This window comes from Lampetra fluviatilis, chromosome 23 (genome assembly GCF_964198595.1).
Source record: "Lampetra fluviatilis chromosome 23, kcLamFluv1.1, whole genome shotgun sequence".
NCBI classification, from domain to species: domain Eukaryota; kingdom Metazoa; phylum Chordata; class Hyperoartia; order Petromyzontiformes; family Petromyzontidae; genus Lampetra; species Lampetra fluviatilis.
The window spans coordinates 9059651-9085116 of NC_136297.1; the positions used below are offsets into that span (position 1 = coordinate 9059651).

Below are 25466 nucleotides of genomic sequence, written 5' to 3' on the forward strand. Positions count from 1 at the left end.
AAATTCCCCGCGGATGTTCGCAATTTGTCGAAAGGCGAATCGCCAGGGTATCTTGTGACAGCGGTCACATCGCTTCGTACGTCTTCGTACTCTTCTGTACGGTCGTGTGCAGGAGGTTGGCGAGTGAGCCAGTGCACGGCCTGCGGAGTGATGGAATCGGCCAATGGGTTTGAGATCGGTGATCGCAGTCTCACTGTGGGCTATCCTCAATAGCAAGGCCGTATAGACATAGGGTCAACATTGGGGGCGACCTAATCTTCCAAGTGGTCGGTTAGACATTTGTGACGATGTGTGACGAGGGGGGGGGGGGGGTAGAAAATTGTGACGCCACATCAAAATGCGCAACTTGATGTATCATCGTTGTGACAAGTTGGGGGTGGGGGGGTGGCGGATTTTTGGACGGAATTAACGTCGCTGTCAACCCATCACGGTTTACCCCGTATTCTCCTGCAGGGAAATTTGGTTTTCAGGTCCATACGGCGTACAGCCGTTTTAATACAGACAAAAAAAATATGTAAATTTGTTTGTGTTTTTCCCTTGTGATGGGACTTTGTAGGATGAACATTGACATTTATAAGGGCACGGGGTGACCAATCAGGTCTGAATTGGTCTAATAAGGTAGGGCACTGATAAGGGGTTGACAGGTATGAGTACACACACAAAACTATTAGGTAATAAAACAAAACTAGATATTTTTTTATTTGAAGATTTCGTGACTGCAGGAATCCATACTATTTGGTTCTATCGGTAAAGTCCCGTAGATAGAAAAACAAGAGATCACGACGTTTCGATCGCGACACAAGCAATCGTCATCAGGTGGGACAACCACAGCAAGAAAAAAACGACCCACGTGGCTTTACCGAAAGAACCAAAGAGTATGGCTTTTTTTGTCTGTCTCTCTCCTTGTGATGGGGCTGTATAGGATGAACGTTGAGATGTATAAGGGCAAGGGGGGAACCAATAAGGTCTGAATTGGTATGTAACAGAGGTGTGGACTCGAGTCATGTGACTTGGACTCGAGTCAGACTCGAGTCATGAATTTGATGACTTGCGACTCGACTTGGACTTGCATAACAATGACTTTGTCCCACCTCTGGTATGTAATAAGGTAGGCACTGATAAGGGGTTGACAGGTATGAGTACACACAAACAACTATGAGTTAATAAAACAAAACTAGATTGTGTTGTCTGTGTTTCTCTCCTTGTGGTGGGGCTGTATAGGATGAACGTTGAGATGTATAAGGACATGGGGCGACCAATAAGGTCTGAATTGGTCTGTAATAAGGTAGGGCAACTGACAAAGGGGGTTGACAGGGATGCATACTCTTAGGTTTTATTATAAAAATAAATAAAAATATTTCTATTATGTCTAATATTTTTATTATTTATTTAGAAAAAATACAAATCTTATTATTTATATTATTTTTATTATTTATTTTTATTTTTACCTACGTGACTTTACCGAAAAAACCTAAGAGTTATGAATCCTTGCAGTCACGAAAGCTTCAAATCTGACAGGGGATGCATTCATCATGATGCCCCCACGCCTCGCGACTCCCAACGAATCGACACGTCGAATCGTACGCCACGCAAACGTGCGGCTGTTGAACAAGCGCGCGCCAGATCCGATCCGAGAATCGATTCGTCCGCTTACCCACGCCTCGAGACTAAGGAATCGGCGTTCGCGATTAATTATTATCGGTGCGAATCGATTCCACCTTCTCTCTCCAACCGGGGTCCCCGTGATGGCGTCCGCTGGCGCTGAGGAGACGGCGGCGGCCGCGTTGGCCGAGGCGGAGGCGGCTACGCTCACCTTGGAGAGTATCCCTCGCCGCCGCCTGCCCGTCTCCCACACTTGTACGTCGCGTTGCGTGGCGATCGCGACTAAAGCCGCTTCCAAAAGCGTTTCGCACGTGACCCAACCCGCTGCTGGCCAAGCCACGTAATATGAATGGGGCGTCCACTGTACGCGCCGCTTGCCACCCGTCCCGTATCGGGCCGGCTTCTTCGTTTCGCGAGTCTGTGTAGCTTCGGTTCGGTAGGCGCGGAACGTTGTTGGCATGTCTCACGACGTTAACCCCTATAGAAATCTGCCCGATAGAGCCTTCTTTCGTTTTTTTTTGTTTGGACTTACGTGTGTGTACGGTGTGGTTGGACTTCTTTCGCGCCGTACGTAGGCGACCGCGCCGCTAACCTCGAGGTTCGGCGGCGTGGGGCGGTCTGGAAGGACGAAATCGCCCCTCGAATCGGTTCTCAACCGCGCTGGTTCCGTGCGGGTTCTGTGCTTGGGAATGGGATTTTGTGTTTCTCTCTCGCACTGCGCACGTTTTGAACGCGCGGTGATGATGGTGGCTGCTCAATCAAAGCGCTGTCTAGGCGTACGTGGCTGCCCCCCCCCCAACTCTCAACACCCCCCACACATCTTGCTTGGCTTTACGAGCTTTTGATGGGACCCCCCCCCCACCCGGCCCCCCTCGTTTGGAGCGCCTCCGATTAGCACGGCGCTAAAGAAGTTGAACATTGGTAGCAATGAGATGCGAGGTGTGATTTCAGCTGCTGATGGTCCATATGAAGAGCAGCGCTTCTGTCAGTCTACATACAAAGGCCTCCCCGCGCTTCCTTAAAAGCACTCCAACTTGCTCTGGTCCGCCTCCTCATTTTGATTGTGGTGAGCTTTAAATTAGCTGAGGTTCATATTTTCTCCTGTTCCAGAACGATGTGTCTTAGCTGTGACATATATCCTGAGCCCAACGTGTAAAGCCCCTGTCAACTTCTCTAAATATTTCCGTAATTTACCATTGGACATTAAAATGACTGTCGTACATGTAGGAGCGCTTGTTTAACCGTATGGTCACCAGACTTTTATTGGCCGCAGTCACGATGTCTCTGAGTTGCGTTCTCCGGTCCGCGAATTTATTTTTCCCGTCTCTCAGTGTCATTCCAAGAATGCAAATGTCTTTGTTCGGAGTTTATGATTGAACAATTGTCTGATGTGTGAGATTTGTGCTGGTTACGAATTTGTTTTTCTTATTCTGCGTGCCACTTTTCAGTTTTCGTTCCATCGTCTTTGTCGGTGTCCAATGTTTCTGACTCCATATGTCAGGGGCAAGTGAAATGCGCCAAATGAAAAATTCCTACTTTGGGGACACTGATGTTGTTTTTCATTGCCAAATTACATTTCGTGAAAAGACTCCACTTGTACCCTAACGTCGTGTCAATTTAAACTCTGGCCAGCCTTCACACTCTACAGATGTGCACATTACCCCCCGATTTGTATAATATTATGAGATGTGGTCATACTTCAGCTTGCTATATGAATTTCATTGTTAAATTCTACCCTATATAGCAGCTAGTGCCAGCATAGGGCAGTGCCACAAAATCCATTGTACTGACTGTACTGTGCGTCGATGTCTATGCTCCCCGCCTGCAACGCTGAATTACAAAGTAGGGTTAATATGAAAGTGGTTTCCTTCTCGTAGTGGTATATGCCATGTTGAGTGTGTGGACTTTATTTTAATCGATTGTTGCCTGCCTTGTACAAGGCTGCACGTTGTGTGTTTCCCATGCAAAATAACACATGTTGACCGAGTGGTTTTTCACATGGCTATACATATTGGAGCTGCCGTAGTTTAATGGTTAGCATTCTGGATTTGCAATCCAGAGGTAGCCAAGCCTCTCGGCGCAGCACTTTAAACAATGGTGCAGGTTTTTGTAATACCCCTCTCCTCCACCTCTGTCTGCCCTGCAGTGTACACGGGTACATCAGTCACTCAGCAGCTCACCTGTGGTAGGGTAAAGTGTGGGTACGCCCACCTATTCCAACACATCCGGTCAACACGGCAGAGTAGAACAAATACCCTCTAGAATGTTGCCGCCCTAGAAGCTCTTCTGCCAGCAGTGGCGTGGGCAAGTAAATTGCAGGGTTGCACTTTCACCTTTTTGTACAGATTAGGAGAGACTTATAATAAGGTAACTTGTAACGCTTACAATGTTGCTGTTTGTTGTTTGAGAATCTTTTATTACAAAATGTGTTTGTGGCCATTATCGGGTTTGCCGCACTATATAAATGGTTGTCAACACCTTGACCCAGCGTGGCAGTCCTGCAAATTATAAAGGAGTCGCAGCAACAGCATGGGCTGCGTCATGGAGACTACCAGCGCTACAGGTACTCGCACACCACACACAGATGTGTTGCATGTTACTTGCGTCTGCTAAATTTTTACCGCTCTAACTTCATGTCAGTGTCTGTAATGATAGTTTGAATGTATATACCACGAGCATCTCAAAGCTCTACACGGCAAGCATGTAAACATCCATAGTGCATTCTCACAACCCCCCCCCCCCCACACGTTTCTTTGCTTTGTAAGATGGAAAGTAAGATTCGCCCCAAACTTGTGTCTGGCATCAATAAAGTAATAGAAATAATTTTTGTCACACACAAGGACACTAGATTATTAAATGTACACCCAACTTTCGATTTAAAATAGGGGGGGGGGAAGAGTGCTTATTATAATCCAGATTAATAAATACATTCCAGCCATTTACAATCCAGCCAATGGATGGAGGCCTCCCCCCATGCCATGTAGGCTATGAGTTTAGTTCATCATGCTTCACCACACGAGTCAGTGCGTTTGGGAAATCGAACTTGGGTCGCTGAATTCGTAGCACAGCACGCTAACCATCGCTGCACCCACTGTGAAAACTTATAATAATAAAAATTAAAATAGAAATGACAATTCCAGTTCGATAGATTAAGCCGTGCCACGACACCCCACAAGTTATCTGGACGCACATGCCGTCCAAAATGAAGGTTTCATTGATTTTAACTCGATATTTTATCTTGATATTTTCCTATGAATTGTTGCAGGGGCTACTGCTCTCGACGGCTCCGGAGGCTGAGAAAAGCTCTCAACTTCAAAATGGGGAATCGCCACAAGTACACTGGGCGCAAGGTCACTGTGGAGTTGCTCAAAGACCCGCGGTGAGCGTTGCTGAATGTGACATCTTGTCATCCACATCATCAAGAATAGGCCATTGTGTGCTGACGTCAGGCTCCAAATTCGCCAAATTTGAAAGTTGCCTGCAAATTACTCAATTCGGAATATACATTGCAATCATCGCCCACTGCTGGCAGACTGTTATCCATTTGCAGGCAAGGTGCTGAGGAGTCGTCTTGTGCCCACAGGGAAAGTTGTCACTGAGGGTGCCCATTCACATGTTTGGGATGTGATTTAAAGTGCCATTGAGACGTCCTGGCATATACCGCACAATGTAAAAAGAAATCATAATCATCAGCTGTCGTGGTGCAAGATGTTAACTACCTCGCCTGGTATACAGGAGGTCTTGGTTTCGACCTCGACCCTGACTCCTGTATATTCGGAGTTTGCATGCTCTCCCCGTGGTGGCGTGGATCTTTCTCAGTTTTTTTCCCCTCCACATTTAGAATCGACATGCGTTCGGAGCATTTGGCTGCTATAAATTTCCACGTGATGAGCCACTTCGTTGAGCTATCATTTGTCGCCAAGTTGCTTCTGAAAAAGAGCTACATAGCTCAAGAGGGCCAGCCATGTTAAAAAAAATGGTTCATAGTTTTTATAACCATAAATGGAAAACGTTGATATCAATTAATAGAATTGGAGCACCACCGGAGCGCGCGTATGTCTGCGCATGTGCTTGCAGGTACCTGCTGCTGGAGCTGATGAGCGCGGAGCGCGCGTGGAGCTATGCCATGCAGCTCAAGCAGGAGGCCAACACGGAGCCCCGCAAGCGCTTCCACTTGGTGTCGCGCCTGCGCAAGGCGGCCAAGCACGCCGAGGCGCTGGAGCGCCTGTGCGAGGGCAAACGCATCGACGCCCGCACCAAACTCGAGGCGCAGGTACCAAGCGAGGGGCCGGAGTGCAGAACGCGCTCGCGACGTCGTTGCGACGTAGCAACGTCGTAAGTTCGACCCAAGATGATAGATATTTTTTCGTGACTCCAATGAAATGACTTTGTACGGCATTCGGCGTTGTAAAAAGTTATAGTTGTGATAAGTAATACTCAATATGAATATAGGAAGTGATGATATCATTCAGGCAATATTGGGCGGTGACACGCAGAGGTTTGCGGTTCATGCCCAGACGCTGGCCTGGTTAATACTGCGAGTGTATTAACCAAAAAAATACACGCTGTCTGCTTCAACGTGGACGTTAAGGATCCCATTCCCGTTATTCGAAAAAGAGTATGCTATGTGTGCTAGCATCATGGTCCAAATTAATTAACAGTCAAAGGGAAAAACATCCTTTTCAGGCAATGTTTTTGACGAATGATGTGTGCTTTCTATCCTTTGTGCTTGTGTGTTTCTACCTACGCGGGATCACAATTTTCTTTTCTTTTCATAGATAGATCCGCAAAGTGATGTACTGTGCCCAGCAAGAAGTTAATTTTTTGCGTAACTTGCTCTACGTGCAAGTTTCTGGATGATAGGTGTGCGCGACTGCGACTTGTGGAACTAAAACCTGAAAGGCGAGAAAAAAATAAAATGATAAACTAGAAAGAGAACGTCAAATAAAAAAACGTGATCGAAACCGAAGTTTAATGGAATCTCGGAATCAGAATATTTATTTATACTGGAGGAATCCGATGAGCTATAAAGCTCTTTTTCACAGATGACCAGTCGGGGCGGCTAATCAGGTTACAACAATAAACAATACAATAACATGATAGTAGGACAAAGTACAAGAAAGGTAAACAAATCGCTCGGACACAGACAAATAATACTAAACCAACCCCCATCCTACCAGGCAAAGCCCACTGAGGTATTAAATTATCTTTTAGAAGCGACCTGGCCACAAATGATAGCTCAACAAAGGGGCCCTTCATATAGACATTTATAGCACTAAAATAATGTTAATAATCTCATTGCATGTTTCTAAATGTGGAGGGAAAAACTGGAGTACCCTGAGAAAAAAATCCACGCGACCTCGGGGAGAACACGCAAACTCCAAATATTCAGTCAAACTCCACCACTGTGGTGCCTCATAATTAAATAAATAATTTGAGTTCAAATTGCTTCGGTAAGGCAGTAAAACAACAGCAAAAACAGTCCCAGATTACACTAAGACAACACACAGTCACTCAATAAAAATTGTACATAAAAATTGAATCTGTACGAAATGCTTAATTTCTGCATCTGCCCGTCTTGACAGGCGTACGCTGCGTACATGGCTGGCATGCTGAGGTTTGAAAAGCAAGACTGGACGAAAGCCATGGAGTCTTTTGGCAGCTGCAAGTAAGTCAGTGGATGGGGGGGGGAACACATATTAGGTGAGCCAATGCACCGGGGAGAAGCCGTGCACACGGATTTGGTTTTGCGTTGCAGGCCAATGCTGCTTTTGCCGTGTGTTGCGCAGGGACAGCTGTCACTGAGGGTCCTCTTGGCTAAACTAGAGCGCCTTGGCTGATGAGGCTTATCCTTTCAGCGATGGGTTTTTATAGCCAAGGTTTCTAGCAACCTTTTGAGCAATTGTGTTGTTTTTTTTACGTAGGGTAAGCCCCTAATAAGTGACACAACTGTATGGAAACTTTTGTTTAAATCGAATAATTTTCACTACGTTCATCTTGATCCCTGGTATAGACCGTCGGGGCGAATTAAATACGGCAATAAAACTTGACACTGACTTTGTAATCATTAGAGGCGTGCGTACAGCTCCATCTACAAATGGGTTTACAAAGAGGGATTCATCTGTGTGACATTTACTGACATTCACATCTTTGCTGTGATGCGTTACCACCAACATTTACCGCACTTGGTTGTATTGTCAGCAAGAGAGATGAAGACCGAGATATTTCGCTTACCAATCTATTATCGCGGTGTAAATAAATAAAGTCGGCGTACAATTTTCAGGTGATTTGTATAAATAAATAATGGCTCCGGGACCAGAGGTCGAGGAGGGTGGGAATGATGCATCATCATCATCATCCAAATCAGCCATCATTTATTGAAATAACGCAATCATCATCGTCGTTACCGAATCACATTTTAATACGACTTTTAATTACTGTACTTGATAAAAATATCTAACCTTCTTGGTTCTTTCGGTAAAGTCACGCTCTTCTTCCACCTCCAACCCAGCTTATATATAAGCTCCTAGCTTGGCAGTGTCTAATTCTTCACCTGAAGACGGCTGCTTGCGTTGTTGCCGAAACTTCGTGAGAATTATTTTATTTTATTATGTTTTATTTTTATTATTTTATTACTTCCCTTCTACGTGACTTTACCGAAAGAACCAAGAAGATGAATCCCTGCAGTCACGAAAGCTTTAAATCGAAAAATATCTAAGTAAAAAAATATTTCTTCAAGTGATTAATCGATACGGCGCCAAGGATGAACGGGCAGCAGCGTCTGTCTTGCTCTTTCCACTGACCGTGCGCGCACGCGTGTCATGCCTTCAGGACCATCTATGAGAAGCTTGCCAGCGCCTTCTCGGACGAGCAGGCTGTGCTGTATCGCCAGCGGGTCGAGGAGATTTCCCCCAACCTGCGCTACTGCGCCTACAACATCGGTAAGGGCCACGCACATTGCAGATCCCATCCGTGGCTTCACCTCAAATGAGACTCCCTTCCCTTGCTGTCCCCTCCCCCCTCGTCCTCCCCCTTCCTCCGACCGCCCCACTCGCCACCAGCTGCGTGAATGAGCATGCCGAGTAATCTTTGTGAAATGGCTTGTAATTGACGGCGGCAGCGCACGCCAAGTGAAAAGTAATTCACAAAAATTGTGGACCTGCCATGTGGGGGACGTGAAGAAGTCCTGTTGTGAGCGAGTTAAATTTAGCTGTGAATTTAAATGTACCTTTCAAAATCAAAATCTGGCGTGGTGGTGAATCACGCGAGTGTGCTTTATACTCACCGGCTGCTTTCCTTTATTGTTGCCTTCTGTGTTAAAATAGAGCACTTCCACAGTGCATGCTTTTAAAGATAATTACGTGTTTTTTTTTTGCTGCTGATTCTGTCCGTTGCTGTTGATTCTGTCCGTGCCGATAGTTATATCTAATTTTGTACACCGAGGCGCAATTGCTTGTCACCATGGTAATGATCAAGTGCTTTTGTTGGGCGTTTTTTCTATTTTAAGCTGAATATGATAAAAATTGTTATTGAGTTCACCTATTGAGGGGGTGAATTGCTAAAGGTGCCATATGAAAGCAGGGATGTTGAAGCAATCGAGGACTGCTTAATGACATGGTGGCATCATTCAATTATTGTTGCCTTGTCGTCATTTATTGTCATCCTAGTCCCTTTACGACCCTGCAAAGCACATGGAGAGAACGGGGGTAGGCTCGGCACAACATGGCTGGGAATCTTAATTTTGGAGCATTCGTGACTGCAGGAATCAATCTGTGCTCAGAGCATTCCCAGCCATTATTCTTTGGTTCTTTCGGTAAAGTCACATATAAAGATAAAATAATAAATTCAATAATAGCATACGACGTTTCGATCGCAACACAAGCAATCATCATCAGGTATAATGAAATAGCGACATCAAATCTAACCAGAAAACTATAGACAGACATATAAGCAGACAGATATCACCAAGATACATAGAGCGAGCAACACAGGTACAGAGAGGGGTGATCGTCTCTGTGGGGTGGCCTTAAATAGACAGAGGGGGGCGGAGGCAGCGAGAGGGAGGGGTTAGAGACAAAATTTACATGTCAATGAGTACGAGGAGACGCGTAGAGAAGTACGCAGGCTTAGAGGGAGAAAGAAACACACTAAAATTAAATAACCTAGCAAAGTATCGAAATATTATGTAAAACGACACAGAGAGTCGGTCAACACACAATTAACGCATAGCCTGGTCGATTACGTATTTCAAAGATTGCTAAGTTAGAATTTAAGTGAAAATTCCAAAGAAAGACAAAAGATAAAAACAAGAGGAACGGAGACACACAGACAGAGCAGAACCTAAGAACGACAAAAAACGATACTTTGCTAGGTTATTTAATTTTAGTGTGTTTCTTTCTCCCTCTAAGCCTGCGTACTTCTCTACGCGTCTCCTCGTACTCATTGACATGTAAATTTTGTCTCTAACCCCTCCCTCTCGCTGCCTCCGCCCCCCTCTGTCTATTTAAGGCCACCCCACAGAGACGATCACCCCTCTCTGTACCTGTGTTGCCCGCTCTATGTATCTTGGTGATATCTGTCTGCTTATATGTCTGTCTATAGTTTTCTGGTTAGATTTTATGTCGCTATTTCATTATACCTGATGATGATTGCTTGTGTTGCGATCGAAACGTCGTATGCTATTATTTAATTTATTATTTTATCTTTATATGTGACTTTACCGAAAGAACCAAAGAATAATGGCTGGGAATGCTCTGAGCACAGATTGATGGGCTGCCTCGTCACTCGTCAGCATTCTTTGTGGCGCAAGAGAGAGCAAGGTCACTTGTAACTTGACCTGACGGTGCACCAGTTACTCCAAAAACTAAAAATCACAATTGCTGCACTTGAGAAGTGCCGTGACCTGCAGTGCGGTGGTGGTTGTGAAGACAGGCGTGAGTGAGACGACACAGTTGGTCACTTCGATCAGACACCCTGGTAAATTAGAACCAAAACTTTCTTCGAAAAAGAGGAATGTTTCTGTCGATCTGTAGGGCTTCATTGCTCGAAGATTTTTGTGCAGGGAAAGCAGTGGCGACTTTACTGCGCTCGGTCGCCCTCCTGGTAGAGGACATTGAGTTTTTGTGTTTCTTCTCCGAATACACGGAAGCTTTTTGGCTTGGGGGGGAAAAATGCTAAATCTGCAGAATATCGTAAACTTACGCAGGGGCCAACACTGAAAAAATACAAATCGTAGATCTCACGTTTTGACAAAAGAAAAAACGAAGTGGGCTTGTGCCAGGTGCAAATCGCGATTGGTGACAGGAGCGGCAGCCCAAAGGAGCAAACGCATCCATAAGGATAACCACTGCTGGAGAAGGAGCGACGGGGTTAACTCGCATGGCACGCAGGAACAAGATGGGTCGTGGTATCGGACAGACGGCGAGTGGCGTCGATGATGTGGCATGGCCTCCGTCCAGCAGTGGATAGATCCTGGATGTTTATGATTTATTGACGACGGCCCACCCTTCTGGCTGAATGGGAGGATTCCGAGCGCGATTTGCACCATTGTGTCACAGCGTCCGTTAACAGTGGGCCCTACTTTTTTGTTTGCACAGGTGACCAGTCGGCGATTGGGGATTTGTTGCAAATGCGCCTGAAATCTGGTGACAGTAGCAGCATGCTCACAGAAAAACTTGAGGTGAGTTGTGGATGTAATGAGCGTCTGGATTCGTGCAGTTTATTTTCACAAGATGTGTACAATACTGTTGTGACATGGCTGGCTGCCGCACCTCTAGCGTCACTTGTCTAGTAGATTTATAAGTAAGGAAATTACGATGCTCGTTCCCCATACGGGTAACTGCAACATTCAGGTAGAGTGCTCCGATGCTATGAAAAAGCATCTGACCAAGGTTATGAAGTCTTTTGGCCCCTTTGTGAAGCTTCAAGCTGGTTTTGGGCAGCCCAAAGACAGTGTAGCTACGTATCTACAAGCACTGTTTGATTTATGGCTGCATCTTCCTTCAATATCTCTTTTACACTGGCACATATAATCCAAGCCACCATGGAGCCCTCATACTGATGGGAGGTTTTCCACTCGCTATTTGCCAAGCCAGGTCGGAAAACAAACTGTAATACCACGGTCCAATAAGGCATCTGCATCTGACTTGGGGCCAAGCAATGCCAGTGGTTGAGTTCATTGTGTGTGACGAGGCGTTAACTACCTCGCGTGGTATACAGGAGCTTGTGGGTTCTATCCCGACCCTGACGCCTGTATATTTTGAGTTTGCATGTTCTCCCCGTGGTGTTGTGCCGGGCTGCAGGTGCTGTTGGCTCAGATGCGTGCCAAGCAGTCGACGAGCATGAGCGAGGTGACGTGGTGCGGCCGCACGGTGCCCGTCAAGGTCGACCGCGTGCGCGTCTTCCTGCTCAGCCTCGAGGAGAGCGAGGCAGCCATCGCACAGGTGACGGCGGCCCCTGCGGTCCACGCAGCCCACGCGGCCTCCACCGCTGGCTCCCTCGCCCCCTCCCGGCTCCCGTTGCCCACCCTCGATTCACGCCCCAGCTCGTAGGATAATCATCATTTCATCATTTTGTGTTTGCACCATTCTTCTAGCGCAGGGGTCGGAAAACCTGCGGCTCTGGAGCCGCATGCGGCTCTTTAAGGACCGCTTTGTGACGTATTCACGTGCATTGTGGCTCTTCAAAAATTGAGATTTTTAATTAATTCGAAAAAAATGTCTCTTGTTATTTTGGTTGCAGACCCCTGTAATAGCACAATGTTATCGCATGGTCTTGCCGGTTGGGGGTTGATCCTGCTGTGTGGTTTTACCCGATAATGTAATTTACAGTTAAGGTTTCAAATTAGTTTTTGGACGGTGACACCTGCACAACTGGGCCTACTCATCAATTCAGAAAAACATCACGGGATGGTTAGCATCCACTGTGAAGCAGATGGCGTGTCGCGTTCATGAGTAATACAACCGCAGTAATAACCAAGGGTGCCCGCCGAGCTCGTTACCACGAACCTCCACAACTGTCGGCAAACGCGCTACCGCTTGGCCATGCTACCGCCCCGCGGAAATGCGGTCAACTCGCGTAAGATGGTGTCCTGATTGCTATGTCAATAGAGCAATCGATTGATGTTCCAACACAGCAAATTTTACGCGGCTTTCTGTGCTGATATTCCGGCCCATCGTTTTTTTGCAAGCTCCCCCACCGTGGTCATCGTGGGGGGAGTTTCCATTGATGCCGAGCGAAGCAGCCTTCTTCTTCAGCGGCTACGCACCAAGCGGCGTGCCGCCGAGCGCAGGAGTCGACGAGAGCGCAACGACTGATTGCGCTTGGCACCGCTCTTGCCCCTTTGCTGGTGGGCGCACGAGTGCAGGCAGAGAAGGAGGACGGGAAGGAGCAGCTTTACGAGAGCCTGCTCATCGAGTGTCGCGACGCCATCCACGCCGTGCGGGAGGAGCTGAAGCTCGACCCGGTAACAGCGGTGCTCTCTGCCCCTGGGAGCAGCGTCCGTCACAGTTTTCTTTTACTCCAAAGCATCGTTCACTGCAATGTATAAGAACGCGCAGTGTGCTTTGTATTTGTGCAGTGCAATATGCAGTGCGCGCAATATTTCATGCAGTGCGCGTGCGTGTTGAACTTCTTTCGCACCGTATGTAGCCAACTGTGATGGATATACAAATGTCAATGCATTATACATGTGCGTTACATGTGTATGCATTGTTTATTGAAGTTAATTTTCCATTCAAATGCGCACGTGTAATGCGTTCACGTTAGCACGTGAACACAGATCCACTCTCACGCATCCCGTGTGGCCACAGTCTTCTACTGATGTCTTGCCGAGTTTAATATTAATTCCAAAACTGGACCTAAATGTGACATTTTGGATCCAATTGATCATAAAATGTGATGTCACATGCATCGACAACATTTACACGACAACATTTTAAATGACATCGTGTCCATGGCTTTTCCACCAGAGTAGCCGTCATGTGATGTCATATTAAATTGACTGTTTTACTTTTGGAACGTTACATTATGATATGATTATATTGAATGCATGAACTATGAAAGTTATTACTGTTTACTATATATTTGAATACAAAAGTAGAATATACATTCCAATTCAAAATTGGACTGAAAATATCTGAAAATCTGATATTTTAAAAATGTAATCTGATATTCCCGAATGCATTCATGCACATCAATTTATATATACTCCACTGTTATTTTGCAATCCTCTTTTCAACAGCTGAATGAGCATTGGGAAAATAACAGTTCAATTTTCTTACAAATGAGAGCATTAAAAATGTATTGAGATTGGCAGGAGACGGGCTTTAAAATAAAATGTCGTTTTCTCATTTTTGCTGCCTTAAACAGAAAACCAAAGGACTCTGTTAAAAACATTCTAACGTAGAGAAGCATTGTGTACCTTGGAGCATAATTTGAATCGTATAATAGTGAAACGCATTTCAACTCATTGTTCAAAGCTCATTTTGCCCAACGTTTAAGGTCTTTGCAAAGCAGCTTCCATTTGTTGTTGTGTCGTTAACTCGTTAAGTTTTTCTAGCCCACAATCATATTTGCACTTGTGCCCATGTTGTAAATTGTTTGATGCATGTGGGTATGTGTGTGTGCGCACGTGGGGAGCGTTAGTGTAGCGCCTCGCGCACTGCGATACGAACCCGACAACCCAATTTGGAATTCCGCTTACTGCTAACACCAGTGACGATTATCTGAATGGGTCCTAAGGAGACAAAGGCGGCATGGTGCTGGCCACCCACTCCCTTGTGCCGTGCCGGCCTTCATGGGGGCCCGCTATAACAGCACTTGCCCCAAAAGTCTGCGGAGGCTATACGGAGGATCTTTGTCCTTGTGTGCACGTGGACGCAGAAACAGCGAGAGCGAGAAACGGAGGCAGGAAAGAACTCGAACCTGCAACACCTACATAGGTAACGACCCCCCCCTCCCCCACTCCCTGTTGTGCATTGACCCGAAGCGTTGAAAACAACACAGAAGCTGCGAACAAAATAGTGCCGAGACAGCTGACGGCATCGGGTGTTCATGGTTGTCATGGTTACCACACTGGATTTCTGGAGCAATCCAGGGGTCGACGGGTCGGGCTCCCGGCAATGAGCAAGTCTCTTAAATCTCCACCGCCGCGTCCGTCTACCCAGCAGTGTCAGTGGGTTACACCGCAGGTCATCGATCGGCAGGTCCGCGTGCGGTGGAGGGTAGAGTGCGGATACTCCCACCTCTTCCAAAACATCCGGCCAGGGTGGAAGAGTAGACAGAATAACTTATTAGTGTTGAGACCTCAGAAAACACAAAATTAACCCGTAAAAACAAAGTTTTTCACTATAAATCCTTTATATGCGTGGCGGCTAGAGTCCTCTCGTCCTCTGGCTTGAGATGGCTGCCACCTATGGGTCAGATGATTGCCTGCCACCATTAAGCAATTGGTAATTAAATATAAAAAAAATTTACCTAAAAAGTGTAAAATTTTGAAAAAAAAATTTCACGAAAATTAATTGTCACGCACAACGAGTCTGTGTGGAAAATGTCAGCTCGATTGGATCACGGGAAGTGGGTTAAAAAAGGACTGAAAGATTTGCACGGTCATAAGCGCGCAAGCAAGCAAACAAGCAAGTGAACTTAATATAAAGGATTTAAAAATTGCAAATGTTCAATATTTTCATCTTTTCCCAGAATAAGGAGCAAGATAAACACGAACGTTTTAAAGCCTCTTTTCTTTTTTTTACAAACTCCCAACAATATACAATTTAGTTGGCGAACATCAATTTTGGCGATTTCAATTGTTTCACGAAAGAAGCCTTCCTAGCGTTTACTTGCGCTGGACGTAATGGAAATAAAAAGCACGAGTCGTGATGTTGTTTGAATATTGCTTTTGAATTGCGTGTGGGGGTGCACTTGGAAGGTATTTGTTGAAGGGGTTTTTAAGAGATGTACCGTCGGGAAATAGTTGTAAGCTTGCAATGCTCCTCGTTCTTGAAAGAGTTCAAATATCGTCAATTGCAGGGGGAAAGAAAATTAACGTGTTTTTTGCCTTGTGCGATTTTTCCCACTTCCATGTGTGCCGATGTATGTTTCAGAAGCTTATGTTTAGCCTGCTTCTGTTAAGTTCTTAATTTTTTCATCTGCAGATAGTAACTGAAACAAGTTTATTGCACAAAAACACAGGCTGTCTTTTGTGACATGTTTGCCTTTAATCTATCTGTTTTAATTTTCACTAATTTGTCTTGTGTCATTCTAGAGTGTCTAAAGGGGGGATCTGTGGTATAATAATGGTTCATTATTTGGCCAGGTGCAGACAGTGCAATTGCCATAGTGGTGAGATGTTAACTACTTTGCCTGGTATACAGGAGGTCGTGGGTTCGATCCTAACCCTGACGCCTGCTCTATATTTGGAGTTTGCGTGTTCTCCCCGTGGCCGCGTGGATTTTTTCTACGGGTCCTCCGGTTTTTCCCTCCACATGTAGATACACGCTTTTTGAGTATTTGGCTGCTTTACATTTCCACACGATAAGCCACTTCGTTGAGCTTTCATTTGTGGCCAGGTCACATCTGAAAAAGAGCTGTATAGCTCGGTGTGCCTTACCTGGTCAAATAAATATAGTTTAGCAATTGGGGGTCCGGTGGGTCGGGTCAGCGCTGACGTGGCACCGCTGAGATCCTGGGTTCGAATCCAGGTTACAGCTGCACCTGATTAAACTGGGATTTCAAGTGTAGCCAGTTAACAGTCTTAGCCGGTCACCAATGACTGGACAAAAAAAAATTATCGCGTAAAAAAATGTGCTTCCGCACTTGGTTCGGATAAATTCCATCTCTTGAGAATTAAAATATCAGTTTGTCTTCTGCCAAAAAATTACTCTCATATACAGAGCAGGTAGTAAAGTGCTGCCCTCTGCTGTGGTACCAGAGGTCACTTGAAGGGAGCGCTGCGATATCTGCTTCCTTGCGCCGGGGTTGCACTGCTCTGCGAGACAACTGAATGGATACTTTTATACTTTGTCTTGTAACATGACGCCGATAGTGCAGTGGGAATTGGGCAGGGTGGCGGGGGGTTGGGGGGAGAAGTTACAAGAAACATTTTATTTCTCAAATATTTTAAAACAAGAACGATTGAGCCGTGGTGACCCTGCGCATGTATTCATCCGGGAGTGCAGCTACCTGACGTTCATAAAGCTGAGCAACACGGTGGAGCGCAACGTGGTGATGGCGCGTGCCCTGCGCCGCCGCCTCAGCCGAGGCGCCGTTGACGACGGCAGGAAGGCGCCGCGTCCCCAGGAGCTGATCCGCCTCTACGAGCTCATCCTGCAGAGCCTCACCGAGATGCAGCAGCTGCCCGGCATGGAGGCCGATCCGGACCTGTGGCGATCTCTCGATAACAAGAAATCGGCTTACAAGGCCTTCAGGTGCGGCAGCAGAAGTAGTGGTAGCAGCAGTAGTTGTAGCAGCAGCAGCAGCAGCTGTAGTGGCAGCAGCAGCTGTAGTGGTAGCAGCAGCAGCTGTAGTGGTAGCAGCAGCAGCAGTAGTTGTAGCAGCAGCAGCAGCTGTAGTGGTAGCAGCAGCAGCTGTAGCAGCAGTAGCTGTAGTGGTAGCAGCAGTAGCTGTAGTGGTAGCAGCAGTAGCAGCAGTAGCAGCAGTAGTGGTAGCAGCAGCAGCAGCAGTAGTGGTAGCAGCAGCAGCAGCAGTAGTGGTAGCAGCAGCAGCAGCAGTAGTGGTAACAGTAGCAGCAGCTGTAGTGGTAGCAGCAGCAGCAGTAGTGGTAGCGGTAGCGGCAGCAGCACTAACGGTAGCAGAAGTGGCAGACGCCACAGCGGCCAAACTGTCTGCTGTCGCCTTCATTGTCATCATCATTACAGTTGATGGTGTCTTTTGTTTCCCTTTAACATGGCGGTGTTCTCTTCTGCCGCAGGGAACCCCTATGAACAGAGAAACGCGTGTGCTGTAAAACGAAACATCATTTGTCAAGATGACAAATGCTTTGCGCACCTACTGCGTGCATGTACTTACAATATATGACCTGCCTGCTGCAGGAATTGAATTGTGGACTATATGAACTAGTGGCGAGTACACTCACCACTAAGACAGACTACTTGGCAGCTCATGCCAACATCTTATATGAATGTACGTTGAACTTCTTTCGCACTGTACGTATCCAACTGTGCTAGTCATAGGTGTGGAAAATAATCGGCTCATCTGCTAGATGGTCTCTTTAATCGTAGAATTGCAATCCTTGTTATCATCATCATCATCATCACCGTAGTGTCAAGTTATACTCCTTGGAGCTACGAATGATATAGTGTGCAAGCAGGTGTGAATCTTGTGTTCACGTGTGTTTGCGTGCATGTGTCCACAGGTGCTACTTCATAGCACAGTCGTACTTGGCGGCCAAGAAGTGGACGGAGGGGCTGGCGCTGTTTGAGCGCGTCCTCAAGTACGCGAGGGAGGCGCAGGCTGCCTGCGCCCAGAGCAACTGCCCCAATATGGTGAGTGATGAGCACCGAGACCACCGGGGCAGCCACTGCCATTCGTTGTTGGGGGGGGGGGGGGGGATGGGGAAAACCTTGTCAAGTCTCGAGGCTTGTTTTAATCGTATAGTCCTGTATTTGGGGTGTTGAGTAAATACACTGTTTTGTGTGTCTTGCAATGTTTTCCTCAGTTTTATCGCCATTATGTCATGTGATGAGAGGAAGTTTGCTTCTGGAAAACCACGCAAAACTACCCGATTTCCCTTCATGTGACCTCTGGTCGATACATTAGTACACAGTGTAGCACTTTCCCACCCATTCTGCACATGAGAATACTGTACTCGCATCTCCTTCATCGATATTTTAATTCTCAGAGCTGGAATTTTGCCAAAGTAAGTACAAATTTAAACGGATGGTTTTTGTGTGCGGTCATTGGCCATGGGGCTGAGACCATTAGTTTGCTAGGCTTGAGAACCCGGTTTAAGCACAGGATTTGAACCCACGATGATCCCCGTGGTGTCACCTCAGCGCCGTGACCTCTGAGCCACCTTGGCCAGAATTTAGCAAACTCCTTTTTGAACATTGCTCTGCATGTGGAGTAAAAAAAATACTGCGTAACCAAAGCAAAACCAGGATTTAAAACTCAACGGTCCACACAGACAGATACATGAATCCCCGCCCCCCCCCCCCACCCCCCCACTTGTGTTGCCATGTCCCCGGCTGCTTCAGAAGCGCAGTGCATTTTGCGAGTTAGTCATTTGCGTGATACACCAACACTTGCCTCGACACTCGGAACAGAAGTGAAGTTTGGGAAGCCCTACTCTGCATTCCCTACCTGTATTTTGACAACTGCCTTGCATTGTTTTATGCTTGCATTGATGCTTTTGCTTTGGCATACCTGCGTTTAGGATCAGAATGAACTGGAAGAGCTGATCAACTCCATAAACGCCGAGAAGTACTCGATACAAGCGACAGCGATACTCGGTAAAAGTGCTTCTGCCGTACGCCGCTAAACCTTTTGACACCACTTATGTCACGAAGCAACGTATACCCACATCCACCGACTGTGCCACTGACAGGGGGTGCAGCAGTAAGTGCTATCCAGACTGTCTGTGCAGAAGAATTGCCACCATCACGGTCCCATTTTTAGTTTTATCAGTAAAATCCGCCGCACGAAGTACAGTATGTGATAAATAACGTGTACGGTAATGTTGCTTTTCCAGTGGCACGCAACAAAAAAATGTCAACACGTTCGTCACGTGTCCTTTTTGTGCGCGAATTTCATGTGCTGCAAAGAAGGGCCATTGTCTGAAACATCACTTGTTAAATTTTGATTTAAAGCTTTCGTGACTGCAGGGATTCATCTTCTTGGTTCTTTCGGTAAAGTCACGTAGAAGGGAAATAATACAATTAAAACAAAATAATTCTCACGACGTATCGGCCACAACTTAAGCAGCCCGTCCTCAGGTGAAGAACAGGTCTGTTCAGACGCTGTCTTCCCGACAGACCTGTTCTTCACCTGAGGACGGCTGCTTGCGTTGTGGCCGAAACGTCGTGAGAATTATTTGATGTTTTATTTCTATTTTATTATTTCCCTTCTACGTGACTTTACCGAAAGAACCAAGAAGATCACCTGTTAATATACTCTTCCTTATGAGGCACTGTTATATGAAGTGCGAAACACGTTCTAAATTGCATGACCTTGTGGGTAATACTGGACCAGGCAAAGACATTATTCCAGCCAGTGCTCCTAATGTGATCACCACACTTCTCCGTTTCGGGATGCTTATTTTACGTTGTGATTCTATTTGTGTGTTCCTAGATGTGGGTTACAGATTGTACAACCGTAAGGTGGTCAGAACAAGTTGCATAGCTTTATTATCTTGCAAGAGCAAAAGTAGGGAGACCGTTTACTTTTAACAACATTGTATGGACACCCATTTTCAACTACGGTTGGCGCAACCCAAGCCCATTTTGAAAGTACAATGTTGCGTACCTTTTAAACGCCTTTGCTGGATTTGTTTATTTGTTCTCGTCCAAAGTTGTGAGCATCAAAAAAGTCATTTTGACCCAGGCACATCTGGCATTTGTGCCTATGAGTTGAAAAAATGTGTACGTGGGCGTGTCCTTTCTCGCATGGTACTAACGTGGGTGCCGAGTGCAGTTCAGACGTCGCTTTTATTTGTGACGGAGCCCTACTGCGCCAAGATCGTGAAGCGAGCAAACGTTTGTGATTTTAAAGCCCGAGTCCCACACGCGGCTACCGAGAGGCGAGCCGGCTACAGGGTCTACGTTAACGCCATGCCACCAGGTGGCTGCCACTTAACTCTTTCGCTCGTTTGTTGTTGTTCTTCGCAGACTCTGACGATATTGGTGATCGCATGGCGGCTTTGGAAGTTTCGGATAACAAAGTAAGGATCTTCAGCAAATGTAATATTGGCGGCGAAAGCCACGATTTATCAGTGTGTTCTCTTATCGTATATATTTAATAGGTACAGCACTACCATTTGTAGTTCATTGGTGTCCATAAAACCGAGCCATTGTCAATGTTTTTAGTGTAAAAGTGATGCTTATCCCTATGTGCCAATATCAAAGCAGTGTCGAGCTCTGCTGTGTACGAGTTGTTGGTTGCCCCCACCATGCTGATCAGGCATTTGATCGATCGCATTCATCATACAGTTTATCTGAAAGTTACAATTTATATGCATATGCAAAATGTGACCTTTTGGATAATGGGAAAAAAACGAGATGGCGCAGATGAGTTTGATGGTGCTACGCGCGAGACCTTGCCACAAGGAAGATTCTTGAGTGGAATTGTGACCCCCAAATTGTGACCATTCATTGGATGGCGAGGGGTCGTGAATGCCTGTTGGTCAGGCCGGCATCCCTAACCCTGCCCTCCTCTCTCTGTCGCCTTCCTCCCCAGCCCTTGCTCGAGCGACTGGACGTGTACCGCCTGGACCCGGCGCTCGTCAGCAAGCAGCCCAACCTGGTGACATTCCCGCCCGAGTTCCAGCCCGTGCCCGTTAAGCCGCTGTTCTTCGACCTGGCGCTCAACCACGTCGCTCTGCCGCCGCTCGACGACAAGCTAGAGCAGAAGTCACGCAGCGGCTTCACGGGCATGATCAAGGGCATCTTCGGCTTCCGAAGCTGAACCAACTCTCCCGCCCCCTGACCCCGACCCCCCCCAACCTTCCGCCACCCCCACCCTCTTCTCTCGCTCCTCAAGTCCTCGCCCCGGTCACGCACTCTGCCCCGCACGCCACACACACATCCACTCCCCGCTCTTCCGATCCGTACCACTTGCGCGCGGCGCGGTTAAGGGAATTCCCCTCCCCCCCCCAAAAAAAAAAGCAAATAGCTCTTATGAATACAAGGGCAGCCTGTCTATCCGCTCAGGCATTGTTAATTTAATCAGCGTTTTTAGTCCATTTCACGACAAACGTGGGGATTTGTCGGCGTTTTATTTTGTTGACTGAATGATGAAATCCATAAAGTAAGACTTAAATAACATTCTACAGGTGGTCATCAACTAGACTGACTATAGTAAAAGTGTTCACACAATTCACACTGTCCACTTGTTGAGACGGCAATTTTGTTTGGTAAAAAATTAAAGGCCGGCTCAATTCTGTGAAGAACATTCTCGTGAAGAAATCTCCGTACGTATTTGTTGGGCAGCTGGTAGACACACGACCTCGGGATGTATCAGCAAGACGGGGGGGGGGGGGGGGGGCGGCGTTTGTGCATTAGGGGTTGCGCCTTTAAACCAGCAGGCTCGTGCTCGGCATACGCTTGTTCATATTCTTGATTTAAACAAACTGTAATGACTGCGCGTTGTTTTAGTCCCTATTCGGTCGATTATATGTCATGCTGTTAATGTCTCGGTGCAGAGCGAAATGTTTTCTTCACGGAACTCGCACTATTCAACCCTCTCCCATTTCGATGACGTACGTGTACGTATGCGCACGTCATCGGTGTATGTTATACGTTTTTCTTCCGATGACGTACACGTTTTTCTTACGATTCCGGAAGACGTACCGAGGCTCCTCCCCCCCCCCACATGGCCACGCGGGAGGGCGTGTGGCACGGTTTGGCGCCAGCTATCGCAGAGTGCGGTCACGTCGCTACGGTTCTCTGCGGGTGAGTACAATGTCTTTAAAAACAACGACGCTATGCCTCTCTAAATAAAATGACCGTTAACGGGAAAGGGTTAACGATGAGGGAGGTGTGTGCATTACTGCTCTTCCCCCCCCCCCCCCCCCCCCCTTTTTGCTGAATGCCCTCAAAGATGGGCAAGGCCAAATGTTGTACAACACAATATTAACGCAATGCTTTTTTTAATTTGGCGTGGCTCGTCTGTAATTTTGTGGCTGGGCTTGCGTTGGGCATGGGGTAGAGTGCTCTCTTGGGTGCAAACGAGACCTTGGCGGCCGAGGTCGCAAACGGGTTTTGATTCCTTACCCGTACCCGGCCGCACCAGGGTCACAAATGGGTACCCGTACCCGGCCGGGTACGGGTATCCGTTCCCTACCCGTACCCTACCCGAAATGAGTGACAAACGGTTACTCACCAGTGACTCGCGGCCTACCCGTACCCGTACCCGTACCCGGCCGCACCAGGGTCGCAAACGGGTACCCGTACCTGGCCGGGTACGGGTAGCCGGGTATCAGGTAGGGTACAGGTATCGGGTACCTGGTTGCGACCTCTGCTTGGCAGAAGTTGTGGGGGGGGGGGGGCTGTGGGGAATGTGGGTAACAGGCATCGACGCAGCGCGTTTTGGCGTTATGAGACAGCTCAACTGCGAAGATGCAACGTTTGGCGAGTTTCCTTTTATACACATTACTTTGTAAGTTTCACACAAATTGATGCTGGTAGGATTTGGAAAACTTGTGATACTCATATTAGTGACATGTCTCTTTGGAAATTTACCGATTTGTAGAATTGAACTTCACACATAAATACTTCCAGGTTTTAGTCGTTTTTTTAGGTTCACCCAACCATAAATTCGGTATTCGAAGTACGCCAATTGGCAGATGGCTTGTGATGGGGAAAATATTATCGTACCTGTATCTCCATAGTCACGAGGGCCAATATGGAAGACTACTACTTTGAGAAGGAAGAATCCCTTGTCTGTACAATGTGGATAATCACACCATTGAATTATGTGCAGCATTGGGCCAGTTGTACCCCTTCAGGAGCTCCAAGTGATCCCACTGGTGTCCCATACTTGCATGAACAACTTGGCCTGTTTAGCAGACCGCTGTTCCGCACTGAGAGTGGAACGGGCAGTGGCTTTATAAACGTGCTTAAAGGAGTCTTGTGCTCAAGGCACAATGATGCTCGCCAGGTATTACAATCCCGGCTTTATTTGCTCTCCATGTTATACCCGTTCGTAGTCGTATGAAGTGCACCGTTGCTGCCTTAACGGGAAAAGGAAAATGTTTGCCAGTGTGGAAGGCTGAAAATTGGTTCAGGATCCGCGAAAGGACTGGACTCTGGAAACACATGAACTGAGCTGTGTCAAAAATCGTAACCTTGTGATCAGGGTTGTTTTGAGTGGACCCACAGTGCGTGTGGGCATAGCCAGGATTGCAAAGCAAGTTTATGTTTTGCGTCTCGTACACAAGGTCCGTGGTGGGCATTGTGCAAGGACCGTTGGTCCTCAAGTATCGTCTTCGTATAGGTAGTGGCTGTTAGTGTTCGCTGTCAGAGGTAATGTGCTGGCGTTGTTCAATACAAGGACCAGTGCTTTGCATTGTCCCAAGTGGGATGTGCAAGAGCATCAAGACTTTTAAGGTCTCTATCTGCCAAGTTTCTGTTATTGATCATGGTCGGCAGGTGGTATGGGAGTCCAAAATAACAGGTCACTGTGACTGTGGCAAACAATGTGTGTCCGCTGCAGATTGTCCTCATTGGTGCACACTCACTACTCAACTAGGAAATTCACTACGTAAGATTAGACCCACACAACAATCTTGTGAACGAATCCTAGAGCCTGCAAGTGGCTGCGAAAATATGTTGACTCTACGACCTACTCTTGAGAAACTGGATTTGTTTTATTTTTGTATTTGTGGGATAAATGTAAATCGCTGCAGACCCCATAAAAATAGATCTCTCGTTTGTCTAGATAGAAAAATGCCATATTTTGAAATGCATTTAATAAGGTTCAAGCATGTCTCTGATGAACGTGTTGTTGATGCGAATGGGGTTTTTCCTGTTAATCTTCAGTACCTACAAAACACTTTCAAACATGAAGATTTTGATTTTTTCTGAGCAGGTTTATTTGGCATGGATTTGGGTAGTGTTTTAGTTCTGTTAGAAATGTTCCTTTTATCTTTGGATTACTTTCAAAGTAATGTAAAATGGTACCTGCTTAATCAAACATCCGTCAAAACGGTTATGATTGGAACACAAGAAAAGAAGATGCATCAACAAATATAAAAAAGCATTAAGCAAAAAGATAATTGTTAATTGCTAAATATTAAACTTGTTTTATGCAGCGTGATTAATTTTGAAATAGTATTTTGGAATACTTATTTTCCAGTCAATATGTTAAAGATTGGGGGGGGGACACAAGAGGGGGATTTATACCATGCTAAAATAATAGTCTTAAATTTATAAGTTTTGGAAAGTTTTTGCCTCTAAAATACAAAGTCTTGAAAATTGCTCGAGTATTATTGTGCAAAGCTGTAATTCTGGGCGCAATAAAATGTTTCAGTACTTTGTGCCATCTGGATTAATAAAATAACTGCAATGTCTGAATTCATAAAACACAGAAGTACGAGTTTTCCCCATTTCACTTGGCTTACGTTGAAACTTTGAGTGACCAGGAAACAAGCGTAATACTTTAAAAACATTACTCAAGTGATTGTTTTATAGGAACTTAATTTCAAGTACCGTTATTATTGGTGTGTCATGCAAATTTTGCTTTTAATCTTTTTTGTATAATGTGGGTGTCCTGCATATTACAGCATCATTGCCAGGGCTCAAGTGTTGGTATATTGAAAATAAACGCGTGTTAGGCTCGGAGGGATTGGCGTGCCTGGGTGGCAGCCTCTCTCATGGGTACAAAGAAGTCTTCTCTGTATAGCCTGGTGGCATTTTGGGGAGAATACCCAACACGAATGGCTATGGGTGGCAACTTACATTCACTACAACGCACGGTCAACTTGTCATCGATACCCCCTGAACCATGGCACCATAACTAATCAACTTATAAACGATGCTGTTGAATGGCTTAAGGATAATCTTAACATGTTTCGCTTACAAATTGGCTTGCTTATCTCTGCAACACGCCGTCGCAGTGAATGCCTGCCCATGGAAAGCCAGTATTGTTCGCCCGCCCGTCACCTCTACAAGAAGCTGATCTTGACACCAGCA

The 25466-nt window shown here is 46.3% G+C and overlaps 1 protein-coding gene across 1 annotated transcript; it reads left to right on the top strand.

The window, feature by feature from the left end:
- Window positions 1-1708: 1708 nt before the first annotated feature.
- Window positions 1709-24822, top strand: SRP68 (signal recognition particle 68). The gene is made up of 15 exons (XM_078867106.1): window positions 1709-1821; window positions 4099-4165; window positions 4868-4981; window positions 5680-5875; window positions 7188-7270; window positions 8434-8543; window positions 11199-11281; window positions 11904-12044; window positions 12968-13066; window positions 14485-14543; window positions 16779-17027; window positions 17975-18104; window positions 18995-19070; window positions 20445-20497; window positions 21013-24822. Exons 1-15 carry the CDS (start codon window positions 1746-1748, stop codon window positions 21238-21240), a joined length of 1764 nt encoding a protein of 587 aa, XP_078723232.1. The 5' UTR covers window positions 1709-1745; the 3' UTR covers window positions 21241-24822.
- The last annotated feature ends 644 nt before the right edge of the window (window positions 24823-25466 follow it).